Source organism: Chlorocebus sabaeus, chromosome 16 (genome assembly GCF_047675955.1).
Source record: "Chlorocebus sabaeus isolate Y175 chromosome 16, mChlSab1.0.hap1, whole genome shotgun sequence".
Taxonomy (NCBI): Eukaryota; Metazoa; Chordata; class Mammalia; order Primates; family Cercopithecidae; genus Chlorocebus; species Chlorocebus sabaeus.
Genome location: NC_132919.1, coordinates 78,778,233 through 78,793,713, shown reverse-complemented (window position 1 = coordinate 78,793,713; position 15,481 = coordinate 78,778,233). Strand labels below are relative to the sequence as shown.

General features: G+C 62.3%; 2 protein-coding genes across 10 annotated transcripts in view; one reads left to right on the top strand and one right to left on the bottom strand.

The window, feature by feature from the left end:
* CEP131 (centrosomal protein 131) overlaps window positions 1–6,746 on the top strand; it is a 33,954-nt gene extending 27,208 nt beyond the window's left edge. For 7 of the 9 annotated variants that reach the window (XM_037993295.2, XM_073005484.1, XM_073005483.1 and 4 more), the window contains exons 16-26: window positions 216–332; window positions 1,194–1,296; window positions 2,040–2,241; window positions 3,307–3,414; window positions 3,543–3,660; window positions 3,746–3,820; window positions 4,761–4,903; window positions 5,277–5,454; window positions 5,559–5,722; window positions 6,370–6,430; window positions 6,502–6,746. In XM_037993295.2, coding sequence (XP_037849223.2) covers window positions 216–332; window positions 1,194–1,296; window positions 2,040–2,241; window positions 3,307–3,414; window positions 3,543–3,660; window positions 3,746–3,820; window positions 4,761–4,903; window positions 5,277–5,454; window positions 5,559–5,722; window positions 6,370–6,430; window positions 6,502–6,576 — 1,344 coding nt within the window. In that variant the 3' untranslated portion in view covers window positions 6,577–6,746. The other 2 variants (XM_037993297.2, XM_037993303.2) reach the window with 2 other exon arrangements.
* Window positions 6,747–13,719: 6,973 nt separating this feature from the next.
* PVALEF (parvalbumin like EF-hand containing) lies at window positions 13,720–15,481 on the bottom strand. Its single transcript, XM_037993204.2, has 4 exons — window positions 15,373–15,481; window positions 15,013–15,148; window positions 14,626–14,741; window positions 13,720–13,766 (listed from the first exon to the last, which is right to left on the bottom strand). Exons 1-4 carry the CDS (start codon window positions 15,473–15,475, stop codon window positions 13,720–13,722), a joined length of 402 nt encoding a protein of 133 aa, XP_037849132.1. The 5' UTR covers window positions 15,476–15,481.

Here is a 15,481-nt window from a genome sequence, read left to right as displayed (position 1 = left end):
CCCCAGCTGAGGACAGGACAGCGGATGCAGGCCTGGGCCCGTGTTTGCAGACATGCCCTCCCACTGGCCCCAGGGTCCATCCACAAACCTAGGAGGGGCAGCCCCAGGAGAGGGCTGCTCTTAGCCTCCCTCGGAGGCTGGGAGGATCTCCTCCATCAGGGGTCCTGCTGGGCTGGGGCCTTGTGCAGCCACCTCACCTCTGGTCCCCAACACAGCTGATCGAAGACAAGAAGGTCCTGAGTGAAAAGTGCGAGGCTGTGGTGGCCGAGCTGAAGCAGGAGGACCAGAGATGCACTGAGCGTGTGGCCCAGGTGCAGGCGCAGCATGAGCTGGTGAGGCTTCACTCCCCACTGCACAGCGTCCCAGGCCGGGCTCACAGGCCAGGCTCAGCTGGCACAGCCCCGAGAACAGGGTCGGACTCGGAGTCCTCATTCCTGCCTCAGAGTGTCAGGGCCACAGCAGTGGGTGGGGCTGTCTGGGGGAGCACCGTGGCACTGAGCTAGTCCACTCCTGCCTCTCTAGCTGCCAGGCTCTGGGGTGGGGCCATGGGCCTGCTGTCACAGATGTGGATGCACAGTCCCTGCCCGGCCACACCACGGTCGCCATGGACCCAGGAGTCTCTGCCTGGCCTGCCCCACTGCCAGGTCCTTGGGCCACGGGACCTGCTCTCTCTACTGACCAGGTGTCGGTGGAGCACTGTGTGGGGCTCTCTGGGGGCCTCAGCCTCCCTGGCTATGCTTCCTACCAGCTTGGGCAGTGATGGTCCCGAGCCCAGGCTCTGGAGTGGGGCTTGGCACTGGCATTTTAAAATCCCTGCACGTGACCGTGGCTGACAGCCGGAGTTGAGGACTGCCAGTCACGTGGAAGAGTGCGGGCTCTGGGGCCATCCCGACAGGCAGTAGCACTCCTCTCTGGGGCAGGGCTTCTGCAGGCTGATGGCTGCCCTCCCGTTTCTCAGGCCACTAAGGTGTGTGACTGGGTGGGCCTGGGCCTCCAGCCTGGCCCCCAGCGCTGGGGAGGGCAGCCATGGCTCTCTGGAGCTGGCGTGTATGTCTCGGGGCAGCACACCCACCCACGAGCCCCAGCCTTGTGCTGGTGGACTTGGAAGCCCGGCCCTGCCTGTGCCCACAGGGTGGTAAAGGGATGGGGGTGTCTTCACATCATTTCTTCCTGACCTGTTCTCCTGCTCACAGGAGATTAAAAAACTCAAAGAACTAATGAGTGCCACTGAGAAAGTCCGCCGGGAGAAGTGGATCAGTGAGAAAACCAAGAAGATCAAGGAGGTCACTGTCCGAGGTGGGCCATCCCCTCCCGCGAGCCAGCCAGGTGTGGGGTGGGCGCTGCGGCCGGGGCTTCTTTTGAGAGGTCCATAATTTCAGGCATTCATGTAGTCTGAGACCTTCCTGGGCAGAGGTGAACACTCATGCCCCAACCGCCCCTGTCACGGCCTCCCCTGCGGCCTCTGCTGTGATCCTAGGGGCAGGTGGGCTCCGCACAGGAGCCTGGCCCGGTCCCCAGCACGCAGGCAGTGGACTGAAACAAGGGGGCTCAGTGCCTCACTTCCTCGGGGTTGGGCTAGGGGAGATTGGGAGTTTGTGGACAACTGTGGCATGTGGACCCTGCCACGGGAAGCAGAGTGAGCCACAGGAAGAAGCAGGTGCAGGCAGGAGGATGGGGCAGGAGGCTGGTGGGTGTTGGGGTCTCAAGGGGCCTCGGACCCTTGGGTGGTGTGCAGGGCTCCCTGAGGCCTGGTCTTCTTGCTCTGGACACCTACTGTCAGGGTGCCTGGGAGCCGTCAGTGGGAGCACCAAGAGTCTCGGGGAGTCCTGAGCCCCGCAGGCTGGGGGAGGCGCCGTGGCCCTGTGGGGGCCTCTTCCCCACTTCCTGGGTGTCGGACTCAGCTGTGCTTCGGGTTGGATCCAAGGAGGCCTTGGGTGGGCGGGGTCCCCTCTGGCCCTGAGACAGGCCATCTTGTGCCAGGGTTGGGCTTCCCGGGCCCACCCAGCTGGACATGGCCCTAGCCAGTGCCCTGCCCCCAGGCCTGGAGCCCGAGATCCAGAAGCTGATTGCCAGGCACAAGCAGGAGGTGCGGAGGCTCAAGAGCCTTCATGAGGCGGAGCTGCTGCAGTCGGACGAGCGTGCCTCACAGCGCTGCCTGCGCCAGGCCGAGGAGCTGCGGGAGCAGCTTGAGCGGGAGAAGGAGGCGCTGGGCCAGCAGGAGCGCGAGCGTGCTCGGCAGCGGTGGGTGGTGGCTCCAGGCCGGTGGGAAGTCGGGGAATCCCCGAAGGTCGGAGTGGGTTTTCCATGTAGAGGTGGGTGAGGGTCTTGGTGCAGCATCCAGGGAGGATGCAGGGCACTTGGCCCTGGAGGGGCCCAGCCTCCTCAGCCAGGCCAGTGTCCTCGGGCTTGTGTCTGCAGTGCATGCCCGCCAAGGTCTGCGGGTTCTGCACGGGTGTTTTCCCAGCGTTAGGGCTCGGAACCCCCACCAGACGTCCGCTCTTTCAGAACTGACCCCAGAGCAGCTGACCCGTAGAGAGGCGGCCTCAAGGCCCCTCCAGCTCTGACCTTGGGGCCCAGGGATGGTCTCTCTCATTCACTCTTTTGGCCTGGAGTCTGAGGGGTGACTCCTGCTCTTGCATCCTGAGTCCTGGGGACCGGGGACGTGCCCAGTGGTGGTCAGGATCTGTGGGCCACAGGGACCAGTGGCAACCCCTCCCACACTGTCTGCACCACCAGGACAGAGCCTGGAAGCCACCTACTCCTGTCTGCCCTGCTGCCTGTCACGGCTGGTCCACCCCAGATGCAGCTTGGCTGGTCCCCCAGTCTCTCCCTGAAGGTGGGGTCAGGACGAGGCCCTGGCACGAGCTTACACAGGTCACGGAGCCAGGCACCTGGCACCCTCAGGCCGGAGGCAGGGGAGGTGGATAAGGCCCCACAAGGCACCTGCCTCCCGCCCTCCATACTCATGGGGCAACGCTGAACAGGGTGAGGCTGGCACAAAGGCTGAGGGAAAAGGGAGCCCAGACGCAGCTCCACAGCCACTTCCCAAAGCGCCACGAGGGCCTGGAGCTCAGAGAATTACGGAGCTTGGCTGATGGGCAAGGTCCTCATGGCCCTGCCTGCCCCCTGGGCGGTGGCTTTGAGGGGCCTCAGCTGCCGAGGGGGAGGGGCTGGTTCCAGACAGGGCCCCAGAGGGCTGCTCTTGAGCTCTGAATCAGGTCGGTGGTTGGCCTGTGCCCCTGCGGTGGGTGGGTCCTGGGACTGCCCATCCCTACCCACCGAAAGTCAGTCCTGACCATCCTGCAGGTTCCAGCAGCACCTGGAGCAGGAGCAGTGGGCGCTGCAGCAGCAACGGCAGCGGCTGTACAGCGAGGTGGCCGAGGAGAGGGAGCGACTGGGCCAGCAGGCAGCCAGGTGCTGCCCAGGGGGCAACATGCCCTCTCCCAGGGACCCTTCCCACCCGACCCCTCACCCGCTGACCTCTCCCATCCCTGACTCCTTCCTCTATGACTGCTCACCTGTTGACTCCTCCCTGGCCACAGGCAGCGGGCGGAGCTGGAGGAGCTGAGGCAGCAGCTGGAGGAGAGCAGCTCTGCGCTGACCCGAGCCCTGAGGGCGGAGTTTGAGAAGGGCAGGGAGGAGCAGGAGCGCCGGCACCAGGTCTATGGCCTGGGAGGCTGTGCTGGGCCTGGCCGGGGGTCTGGGCAGGGTGGGACTGACTAGCCTCTTAATGTCCACCCCCCAGATGGAGCTGAAGGCCCTGAAGCAGCAGCTGGAGCTGGAGAGGCAGGCGTGGGAGGCCAGCTGTGCTAGGAAGGAGGTGGGGGCCTGGGCACCCAGGTGGGCAGGGGTTGGGGGCTGCCCCAGGTGGGCCCTGCTGCCGTGGAATCCCGGAGTCTCGTTTCTGGGAGTCACATCTGGCTACTTGGGGTTGTCGTCTGAGCTGACGCTAGTATGTTGCTTTCAGCCCACATTTTGTGTGGGCTCTGGAAGGGTCAAGGGTGCCTGGGGCGCATCCTCTATGGTCTGAGAACAGGTGTTGCCCCCTCGCTAGGGGCTGCTCCACCTGTGTGCCCCATGGCCAGCCCACCGACACTCAGATGTGTAGAGGGGCACATGCACAACAGAACCCCCCCTTAGTCTCTGGGGCCTTCTGCAGGGGTGGACTTGGCCTCAGTGACAGTCCCACACACATTCTCACCACCCATGCCTGCCGTGAGGCCACAGCCCAGGCTGACCATGCCCGTCACCTGGTTTCACACCCTGGTGGGCTGGGATGTCACCCAGCAGCCAGGCAGGCTGTGGCAGTGGACGCCTCCGGGCCCAGGAGCATGCTCCTGACGCAGGCCTGTGGGACCCAGAGCTGGGCACATGAAACTCGATGGGAGTTTCCAGAGGCTGCCAGGGTAGGATCTCGCTGCCTGGGCTTGGGGGCCCAGGCCCTGCCCTCAGCAACATGGCAAGTCCGACTTTCCCAGCCCATCTGGTAGCAGATGGTGACCTCAGGCTATCATGGGCTGTGGGTCTCTGAGGGAGGGGACCCTGGGCTGTGCATCATGACGATCTCTGGTACGCCTGTGCCCACACTGGGTCCTGACGACAGGACGTAGCACACCCCAGGATGAGGGCCTGGAGAGGGGGAAGGCCCCTTGCTCCACCGTGGCTCAGAACCTGGAGCCCCCCAGGACCCCCTGAGGCTGGCCCTGGCCCCGCGGGCCAGCTCCGGGTGGCAACCCCCTAGGCAATGTGTGTCCCCCCAGGAGGCGTGGCTGCTGAACCGGGAACAGGAGCTGAGGGAAGAAATCCGGAAAGGCCGGGACAAGGAGATCGAGCTGGTTATTCACCGGCTGGAGGCCGATATGGCACTGGCCAAGGAAGAGAGTGAGAAGGCTGCTGAGAGTCGGTGAGGCCCCGCTACGAGTGGGACACGACTGGGTCACCTGCCACGAGTGGGGCACGCCTGGGTCACCTGCCACGAGTGGGGCACGGCTGGGTCACCCGCCACGAGTGGGACATGGGCGGGGCACAACTGGGTCACCCGCCACGAGTGGGACACGGCTGGGTCACCCGCCATGAGTGGGACACGGGTGGGGCACGACTGGGTCACCCGCCACGAGTGGGACACGGCTGGGTCACCCGCCATGAGTGGGACACGGCTGGGTCACCCGCCACGAGTGAGGCACGGCTGGGTCGCCAGCTGGGGAGGCCCGGGAGCCGAGGTGCAAGGACCCATGTGTGACTGGGCTGCAGTGACCCTGCCCTCCCCAAAATGCCAGCATCAAGCGCTTACGGGACAAGTACGAGGCAGAGCTCTCCGAGCTGGAGCAGTCGGAGCGGAAGCTTCAGGAGCGGTGCTCCGAGCTGAAGGGCCAGCTTGGGGAGGCCGAGGGTGAGAATCTGCGTCTGCAGGGCCTCGTGCGGCAGAAGGAGCGGGCGCTGGAGGACGCGCAGGCCGTGAGTGGGCGGGTATCAGGTGGGCAGTGGGCACCCCCAGGCCCCTCCTACATGCATGCAGCCACTTGCTGGCAGCCGGCTCACAGCCTCCTGTGCCCACCCAGATGAACGAGCAGCTTTCTAGCGAGCGTAGCAACCTGGCCCAGGTGATCCGCCAGGAGTTCGAGGACCGGCTGGCAGCCTCTGAGGAGGAGACGCGGCAGACCAAGGCCGAGCTGGCCGCGCTGCAGGCCCGCCAGCAGCTGGAGCTGGAGGAGGTGCACCGGAGGTGGGTGTCAGGGGCTGCAGGGCTGGAGATGGAGGCGGGGCAGGGGAGCAGGCAGGGCCCTTGCAGCTCCAAGCCCCAGGAGGCTGTGGCTGAGGAAGGCCAGGAGATGCAGAGCCAGGGCCCTATATGAAGAGCCTCTGGGGCCTTGGAGACCTGGATCTGTTCTCCTCCTTGGCGCGTAGTCCAGGGTGTTGGCCATCCCTGTTAGGGCACCCGAGTGGATCGTGTCTGGGCCTGGCGAGTTCTCCAGGGAGGCAGCTCCCGGGACCCTGGGCTGGGTGGACAGACGCTGCAAGAGCCAGGCGCTGTAAGATTCCTAGTGAACTCCCTCCACGGGGGTCCTACGTCCTTCCTGTGCCGCCTGCTGCCGTGGGCTGAGAGGTGGGTGTGGGCGAGGCTTCCCACCCCATTTTGGGTACCAGACCTCTCCAGGTGTGGCCAGGGTCACACTCCAGGGGCCTGTGTTGGGTCCTGATTCAACAGCAGGTGGGTTCCCTGGACAGCTGCCTGGCCAGCCACAGGAGTTGTGGTCAGCAGGGCTGGGACCAGGCTGACCAGGCGGCTGCCCCGGGCACCCTGTGCGCTGCAGGCCAGTCTGGGGCCATGGGGCGGGGGCCACGCTGAAGCCCACCACCCACCACACACAGGGTGAAGACGGCCCTCGTGAGGAAGGAGGAGGCTGTGAGCAGCCTCCGGACACAGCACGAGGTGAGCCCCTGTGGCCAGCCCTTCGGGACCTCGGGGCTGGGAGCAGGCCTGACCCTGCGGGTGTGTTGCAGGCTGCGGTGAAGCGGGCCGACCACCTGGAGGAGCTGCTGGAGCAGCACAGGCGGCCCACACTGAGTACCAAGTGACCAGGATGCTGGGAACACTGCTGAAGAACGGAAGGCAGAGGACAGAGGCTGGACATGGCCCGGAGGCCCACGGGGATGCTCACCTGCCCCCTGCAGAGGCCGGTGGTTGAGATGCACATGGCTGAGCACCTGTGGCTGCATTTTAACAGTAAAGGAGGCCGTCGTTTTCAGTGCCTTGAGTGACTGCCTTGTCTTCTCTCCTGGGCTAGAGGCCACCCTAGACCCGCAGGGCAGCCAGGCGTGGGTTTGACTTTCTTCCTCCCACTCCCCTCTCCAGCCCGTGCAGGCTGACCAGGGAATCATGAAGCTTGGCCATCAGCCCCCCAGCTAGCAGCCCCCCACGCTCAGCCAGCAGCTGCCAGCACTCAGCCCGCTGCCCCCCCACGCTCAGCCCGCAGCCCCCCAGTGCTCAGCCCGCAGGCCCCCAGCGCTCAGCCCGCAGGCCCCCAGCACTCAACCCAACCCCCAAGTTCCTGTTCCCTGCCTTGCCCTGGGCCCTGAGACTCAGGCTCCAGTCCCAAGCGCAGGGAATTCCCCATCCCGTTCCTGGCCAGGCGCAGGAGGAGCTCAGCAGAACTCACCCCCTGGGAGGAGCTCCAAGGGCCCCGCCCCGGCCCTGCAGGTGATCGAAGCTTACGGCCACCAGTGTGCCCCTACGGCTGGGAGACTCCAGAGGGACAGGAAGCCCTCCCCTCCCTGCTATGTGTGACAGCCTGGAGCTCTCAACAAATGGGGATGGACAGGGCCCACCCTTGAGGAAGGAGCACTGGGGAAGGTCCCAGGCAGGGGAGGGCAGGAGAGGGTACCAGGTCCCCCACTGGCCCAGGGCATCTGTTCACACCCAGCCTGGTGCTCAGCCCAGGTCAGCTTGGCCCGGTCAGCTCAGAACCTGCCCTGAATCCTCGGGGGGCAGCCCTCCCTCCACCTCTGTCTACACTGAGCAGGAAGTGAGTGCTGGACGCCCACTCACTGGGATGGGAGGTCTGAAGTCACACCTGAACGCTTGGTGGGAGACAAGGGTCCCCGAGCAGGCCGCACTGTCCTGGGACCGGGCTTTGGGGTCGCTCGGGCTGCCATGCCACACTGTTCCAGCGTCTGCGCCGGGTAGACCCATCGTCCCTGAGCCTGTCTTCCCACCTGCGGCGTGGCTAGGACCTCCCTGGCCGCAGCGGCTGCTGGGCCTGTGCCTGGGGTCCTGGGAGGCCCCCTGTGGAGCAGAGGTGCTGCTAGCTGCCCAGGCCTACTCCGAGACCCTGCCTGGGGCTTGCCTTCCCCCAGGAGGGGCTGGCCAGGCTCAGGTCCTTGTGCCCAGCACCATCCTACTGGCCAAGCCACTGCCCTGGACACAAGGCATGTCCTTGTCTTTACATCTTTATCCTTCCAGATGGCATCATCCCTGGTCCCCATGCTGGCTTTGGTGACCAGGGATGTGTGTGAGATGGGCCTTGTCCTGCATCTAGTGTGGGTCCCCCGCCTGGCAGGGGGTGCAGGCCACTGAGTCCCTCTCGCTCACCACCCCCCAGGTTCCCAGGTCCAGGCCTAGACTAGGGCCCCAAGCCAGGAGGAGCTCAGGACCTCGGGGGTGAGGCTAGGAGAACGCCCCTAACGGACAGGGCCCAGGCAAATGTGGCTTCAGGGGACTGTGCAAATCATGCTTGAGGACCTGGGGCATGGGGGGAGGCCCCAAAGGGCCCCAAGATGTTGGAATCAGAGCTGGAGGCTCGGGCTGGAGCTGTGTGTGGCACTGGGCTGGGTATGTAGGGCACAGGACAGGTCAGTGTAGGTCCCTGGGTCGTGGTTGGTCATGCAGAACCACTGCTGGGCCTTCCTCCTTTTGCAGACAGGGCCAGGCCTGTGTGAAGGTGAAATGCACAGCAGGGACAGTGCCTAGCGGGGTGGGAGGGGCGGCTTCCACCGTCCCCTAGGTCACTGTGAGCCTTGCTTGTCTTGGACACTCAGGCTCAGCTCAGCGGCCACCCCACTCCCAGGGCCTGCTCCTGGGCCAAGGTGAGACCCAGGTACCTCCTGGTGAGGCTGCGGGCAGGAGCTGAGGATGACAGCCGCATCCTTTACGATGAGTTGCTGTTGGCCAGGCCCCATGCTGAGGACAAAACTCTGGGGGCCTCACCAAAGCCTGTGTTGGGGCAGTGGCCCCCAGGGACGATGGGGACACTGGCTGCAGGGTGCTGTGAGCTGAGCCACTCAGCTGGGCTTTAACTCCAGAACGTCACCCAAATGTGAGCTCAGCTGGCCAGGCAGGCTCTGAGAGTGGGCGGCTGTAGATCTCAGGTCCTGGGGGCCCTACACCTCCGTCACCGCAGCTGAAGCCCCCAGGAGCCGGCTCCCAGGAGTAGTGCAGGGCCACGTGGGGAAACCAAGCTTTCTGCTGTGGCACATGTTCGGGCGCCCTGGCTGCAGAAAAGGTGTTTTTATCAGTGAAACGGCTGCGAATTACTAAACTAAGTTTGTTTACAAGGTCTCCAGCAGGATGCACAGGGTGACTCCACAGAGATAGTGAGAAGTGGCCTTGGGACACTCCTTATGGCCAGAAAAGGAGAGAAAATCGGGTGTGACCTTCCGCTGGGGGCATCCGCAGCTTCCCAGCCCCTGTCTTATGGGTTTTTCATTTGCTCGTTTGTTTCTTCTTCATTCCTGAGTCCTTCATTTGTTCACAAGGACGTGCGGAGAGCCTTTTGCATTTGGGGCCACCTCTGGATTGTTGCATCTCTTGGATTTTGTTTTTTATTGTCTTAATTTTTAAATTTAAATTTGATTAATTTATTTCTTTATTTTGAGACAGAGTCTCTGTTGCCCAGGCTGGAGTGCAGTGGCATGATCTTGGCTCACTGAAACCTCCGCCTCCCGGATTCAAGTGATTCTCCTGCCTCAGCCTCCCAAGTAGCTGGGATTACAGGTGTGCGCCACCAAGACGGCTAATTTTTGTATGTTTAGTAGAGATGGGGTTTCACCATGTTGGCCAGGCTGGTCTTGATCTCTTGACTTCGTGATCCACCCACCTTGGCCTCCCAAAGTGCTGGGATTACAGGCATGAACCGCCGTGCCCGGCCTAGTTTTTATTTTTTGAGACAAGGTCTTGCTCTGTCACCCAAGCTGGAGTGCAGTGGCGCATTTATAGCTCACTGCAGCCTCGAACTCTTAGCCTCAAGTGATTCCCCCCGCCTCAGCCTCCCAGGTAGTGGGGACTACCTGGTAGTGGGAAACCATGCCCAGCCACTTTTATTTTACTTTTGTAGACAGTCTCACTGTGTTGACCAGGTTGGTCTCAAACTCCTGGGTTCACGTGATCACGCCACCCTGGCCTCCCGAAGTCGAATTACAGGTGTGAACCGCCATACCCAACCTGTTGGTTTTTAATTCAGATTTTCGGTGAATGGACTGGTACTGAGTATCATTCCTGTCTCTGTGGTGCTCTCCAGCTGCGTGGCCTCAAGTGTTGTGCTGATGAGAAGCGTTTTCCTGAGAGGCTGGAACTTTGAGGAGGGGGCCTGTCTGCCGGGCGGCTTCACCTGGACAGGGGTGCCTGGGGAAGGGGGCTGAGATGGCATTTCTCTTCCCTGTGGGGAGTGGAGTGTGGGAGGCTGGGAGTGCGGTGGGCAGGGGGCGGCTCTGTGTTCCAGGGGCAGCTATTAAGCCCCAGCCTTCCGGGAAAGGCCCCAGGTCGAACCTGTTGCCCTGAGCCTTCCAGCTCCTTCTGCTCCAGGTAGTTCTAGTGCCCAACAGATGGCAACACAGGAGGGCTTCACCCAGCAAGATACTGTGGAGGTCCCCAGGGGGGTGGAGGGGTCTCTGAGTCACGGTGGGGGGCACCCCGAGTCTCACCATTAAGAAAGCTGGACTCCCTTCCCCCAGCTGGGTCACTTCCCTGTCTAGGTTGGTGAGCTGTTGGGGGTGGGGGAAGGGCTTCGGGGTGGGGCCAGACCCTAGAAGCACAAGTGGACTCTGCCTGGGTTTCATTCCACCCCGATCTGGCTCGCCGCCCTCATGGGCTCCATTCGTTCCCTGGCAGAGCCTGCATCTTTGAGAGAGTTCACATCATCAACCAAATCATCTAAGGCATCTGTCGGTGGCAGGCCTAGAATTTGGGGTACAGCAATTCTCCTGCCTCAGCCTCCCAAGTAGCTGGGACTCCAGGTTACCACACCCAACCCCTCGAGGGCTTTATGTTCCAGCAGGGGAGACGGAAAGAAAGCGGGAAACTTAATATTTCACAATGCGCACCTTTATTTCTGCCCCTCCTGCGAGCTTCCTTTTTTGTTCTTTTTCTAACTTCTTGGGAAGGATACTTAGAACATGGATTCCCAGGCCCTTTTCCTTTGGAGTCTGTGCATCTAAGACTGAGTTTCCCCCAAGGCACCGTTTGAGGGGCAACCACAAGTTGACGTGTTGTATTTTCATTCTTCTTTGGTGCAAACCATTTTCAAATTTGCAGGGTGGTCCCTTTGAACCATAGGCTGTTTAGAACTGCGCTGCTTTTTTTCTCTTTTAAATTTCTAACTTAGCTTCTGTATGGTCAGAGAATGTTCCGTATTATTTCAGTCCTTTAACTTGATTGCATCTCACTTTAGGGCCCAGCGTTTGGACAATTTTGGTAAATGCTTTACATATTTAAAAATAATGTGCGTTCTGCAGAGACAGGGGTTTCACCATGTTGGCCAGGCTGGTCTTGAACTCCTGACCTCAGGTGATCCACCTGCCTCAGCCTCCCAAAGTGCTGGGATTACAGGTGTGAGCCACCGTACCCGGCCCCTTCTTTTTATTTTCAAACTTTCTAAGGCCTCTTTGAGCACAGCGCGAAAGCTGTCCTGGACAGTTCAAAACCAGGTTTGGCTGGTGTTGGGCTGGATCTGGCCCTGGGACTGACTTTCGCCAGCCCCCTGTCTGGTGGACTCACTGTGGCTCTGGCTGGCAGGGAGGAGAGGGGCTGATGCTGGGCTCTGCACTGACTGTGAGGGCAACCTCCAGTTGGTGAGGCCGGGTTGGGTTCTCTGCTCTTCTTACTCCCACTGGGTAGCCCATAGCAGCTGCAGCCAAAGCCCCTCCTCCCGGACAGGCCCTGGACAGCAGGAGGCCGCCCGGCGCCCTCTCAGTCCCGCTGCTGACTGGCAGATGCCCAATGGGGCAGCCCGTGCCGCCTGCACTCGCCTCTCGGAGCTCCCCTGCTCTGGATCTTAGCACCTATGCTTTGTTTGCGCATAATAAACGCATACACACGTGAATGTCATAGTGTATTAGGGGACGGGGAGTGCTTTGGGGAAAAGATCTGGTCCAGGGGGACGCAGGATGCTGGCGAGGGTGAGTGAAATATCAAACAGGGCAGGTAAAGACAACCTCGGGATGCGACATTTGCAGAAAGCATCAAAGGAGGAGATAGTCTGCCTCGCAGCTGGATGTCTAGGGAATGGCGTGCCAGGCTGAGGGCTGGAGGCACAAAGGCCCCAGGGCAGGGTGGCTGAGGAGGCAAGGGGGCCACGTGGCTGCATCAGGAGGGGCAGGACCTGGGGGTCTTAGGTCAGAGGGACAGTGGGAGCCAGAGTCCGTGAGGCCCCTAGCGTCACCCTGTGTGAGAGGAGAGCCCTGGAAGGGTTCCGAGAGGGAGCCCTCCAGACACCAAGTTGAGGAAGGACCTTCAGAGGGTAGAGGTGGAAAGACCAACCAGGGGGCTGTGGTGGTTGCCCAGGTGAGAGTGACCGTGGCCAGGGTGGTGTGGGCAGTGGGCTCTGTGTGTATTTCACGATGGAGCCTGTAGTTACCTGCGAGTAGGCCGTGAGGATGGCGTGTGGATCAGCCTCACTCTTTTTTTTGTTTTTAGTTTTTTTTTTGAGACGGAGTCTCGCTCTGTCGCCCAGGCTGGAGTGCAGTGGCCGGATCTCAGCTCACTGCAAGCTCCGCCTCCCGGGCTTACGCCATTCTCCAGCCTCAGCCTCCCAAGTAGCTGGGACTACAGGCGCCCGCCACCTTGCCCGGCTAGGTTTTTTTTTTTTGTATTTTTTAGTAGAGACGGGGTTTCACCGTATTATCCAGGATGGTCTCGATCTCTTGACCTCGTGATCCGCCCGTCTCGGCCTCCCAAAGTGCTGGGATTACAGGCTTGAGCCACCGAGCCCGGCCAAGCCTCACTCTTGCTGCCACGACAAGTAGACCCTGACATTGCCACACTCGCCCCTGGAGCAGCTCTGTTCTCACTCCCGTAAGCCCAGCAAGGGTTCACCTGATGGGCAGGTGTCTTCCCTTCTTGGGTGAGCTGGGACTCAGGCTCCCAAGACCCTCAGTGCCACCAGCCCAGAGGGCCTGGAGTCCGTGTGGCTAGTGAGGAGCTGGAGGCCGACACCCACATCCACAAATAGCACCAAGGGGACCCAGGCTCCTGCTACTCACAGGACCTCAGGGCTGGGAACTGCCAGGGCCAGGGGCCCTTAAGCCACCAGATGAGGGGCTCCAGGTAGGCGAGTGTGGGTGGGACAGAGGACCAAGGACTGGGCTGGGGTCCCGCTGGAAGCACTAAGCGGGGAGAGGAGCACCATCAAGGGAGACAGCCGGGAGATAGAAGGGCCCCGCCTGGGAGCCTGAGCAGGCAGGAGATGGGGGCAGAGGGTCTGCCGGGTGCTTCGGCCTGGAACAAGGCCCCTGCCAGGGGCACCCGGGGGCTGCAGGTGTCCCCCTACTGCGTTCAGGTGTGAACTGGGAGTGTGTGGCCCCGGCCAGGCCCATTGCAGATTGGAAAGGGGCTCTTCAGGGGTTTGGGCCACAGAGCACCATGTACCCTGCAGACCAGAGGCCCAGCTGGACGGAATCTCGCTGCAGGGTCGCCCTTAGGGGCTTCCCACAGCCAGGTGGGGCTGGGGGATGGGAGAAGGCGTCTTCCTTCCCCCCCTCACATGCCCGCCCTGCCCCCCAGCCATTGTCACCCATGGCCCTAATCCTGCCCCCACCCCAGTTCACACCAGCACCCCCAGCAGACACACCAGGCTGCGTCATTCATTTAATGCTGCTTTTCCATTTTCCGGCAAAAGCTGGGTCCGCCCTCACAGCTGCCTCCTCTTACCCAACAGCGTCTGCCCAGGTGTGTGGTCACCCTGAGTTAACCCATGGGAACCCCTCAGCTGGCCAGGGCTGGTCATGGTGCTACTTCTTCTTCGGAATTTTCTCCTTTTTGATCAATTCAGAAAATTCTAGAGCAGGAGACCAATATCTAGTTAGTACCCCTGTTTTGTGTCCCCCAATCCCTGTAAGTCCTTTAACTCTCAAAGGAGGCAGAGGGAGTGTGCCTGGACGACACAGTCCCCAAGCCCTCGAGCAGGGACCAGGCCTCCAGCCTGTCTGGCCGGGGCCCCACGCTGGAGCTGTTTGCCCTGGGCCCGGCTGCTTGGTCGTGACGAGTTGACCCCGGCCGGGGACTGGGGACTTGCAGTGGCCTGGGTCTCTGCAGAGACTCTCAGGAATTCCACCAGACCCTCTGAGAACAGGTGCTCCTCCTATGATCCTCTCTTAGTGGGGAAACTGAGGCACGGAGCAGCTGGGGGGCCTGGGTTCTAAGAGGGGCCAGGCTGTGCGCCAAGCCTTGTGGCTCGCACAAACCAGGTTTGCTGGGGTTTCCAGACCCAGGCAGATGAGGACAGGGCCCATGGCTGGGCAGGGGGTGTCTGGAGGCCCAGCCCACCTCGTGTGCCCTCTGCCCTCCAGGCCTGTGGCCAGCCACTGGGGAGTGAGATGGCCCAGAACTCAGGGCAGCCATGGAGAGCCTCAAAGACCGTGGGCCCCCCAGAAGACAGCATCCCCGAGCCCAGAGACCCCATACCCGCTGGCTCCGCCACAGCTGGCCTTCCCAAAGCCCTCCCGGCCACCCCTCTGCAGTGGGGCCCTTGGCCCAGGGGAGAGCCCCTCGGCTCCTGGCCCAGCCCAGAGCCCTGAGCCTGGATTTCCTCATCTGTGAGTTGGGTGCTGGTGCCCTCAGGGTGAGGCCATGGGCAAGGGTCGTGGCCTAGCAGGGGAAGGAGGGTCCTGAGGATACCCTGGCTGTGCTGCCCCCACCTTCGTAGTCGATCCTCCCGTCCCCGTCTGTGTCCGCCACCTGGATCATGGCCTCAGCCTCCTCGTCTGTCAGCGGGGCAGTGGGCCCACTGCTGGGGATGATGCACAGGATGTACCTGGGGCCGAGGGGTCTCGAGTCAGTGCCAACGGGCTTCCAGCCAGTGCCCAGTGGCTCACGAGCCGTTCACCCCCGACTTTGTAGGCGAGGACACTTCGGGCTGGGAGCCTGGGCTTGTGGGCCTCCTGGGCCTCTAGCCGGTTCTGGCCCAGCCCTGCCAGCTACGAGGCTAGCCGGGACCCGGTGGGGGAAAGCCAGGTCTGCCAGGTGGGCATTTGGTGTGGTCTGGGTGGCTTGGGCCCCACCCCTCCCCGGCCGCCGGCTATTACTTGATCTCGTTCCACTCAATGAAGCCACTCCTGTCCTTGTCCAGGGCCTGGAAGGCCTCTCGGATGGCTTCGTCCAGCTGGCCTGAGGCGTGGAACTTGCGCATGTGCTCAAAGAACTTGAGGTAGCTGTAGGATCCTGGGGCAACCAGGCTGGGCTCACGGAGGGGCCGACCTCACTCCCGCCAGGCCTCCAGGGAAGACCCCGCCCTGGGATGGGGGCTGCCAGGTCCTGCACCCCCATGTCCCCGCCCACCGCAGGTCCTGGGGTCCTGAACCCATCAGCCCCGAAAAAGAGGTGAGGTCTCCTGACCACAGCTGGGCTGGATGGGTGGGGGCTGTGCTGGGCGGGGCATGCTGTACCGTGGTGTCTCATGTCCGTGGGCAGCAGCTCAATGTCCTTGTCTGATAGGGACGTGCCCATGGCCAAGGCCATCTTCTTCATCTGGGAGAAATCCTCGTCCATCCTGGT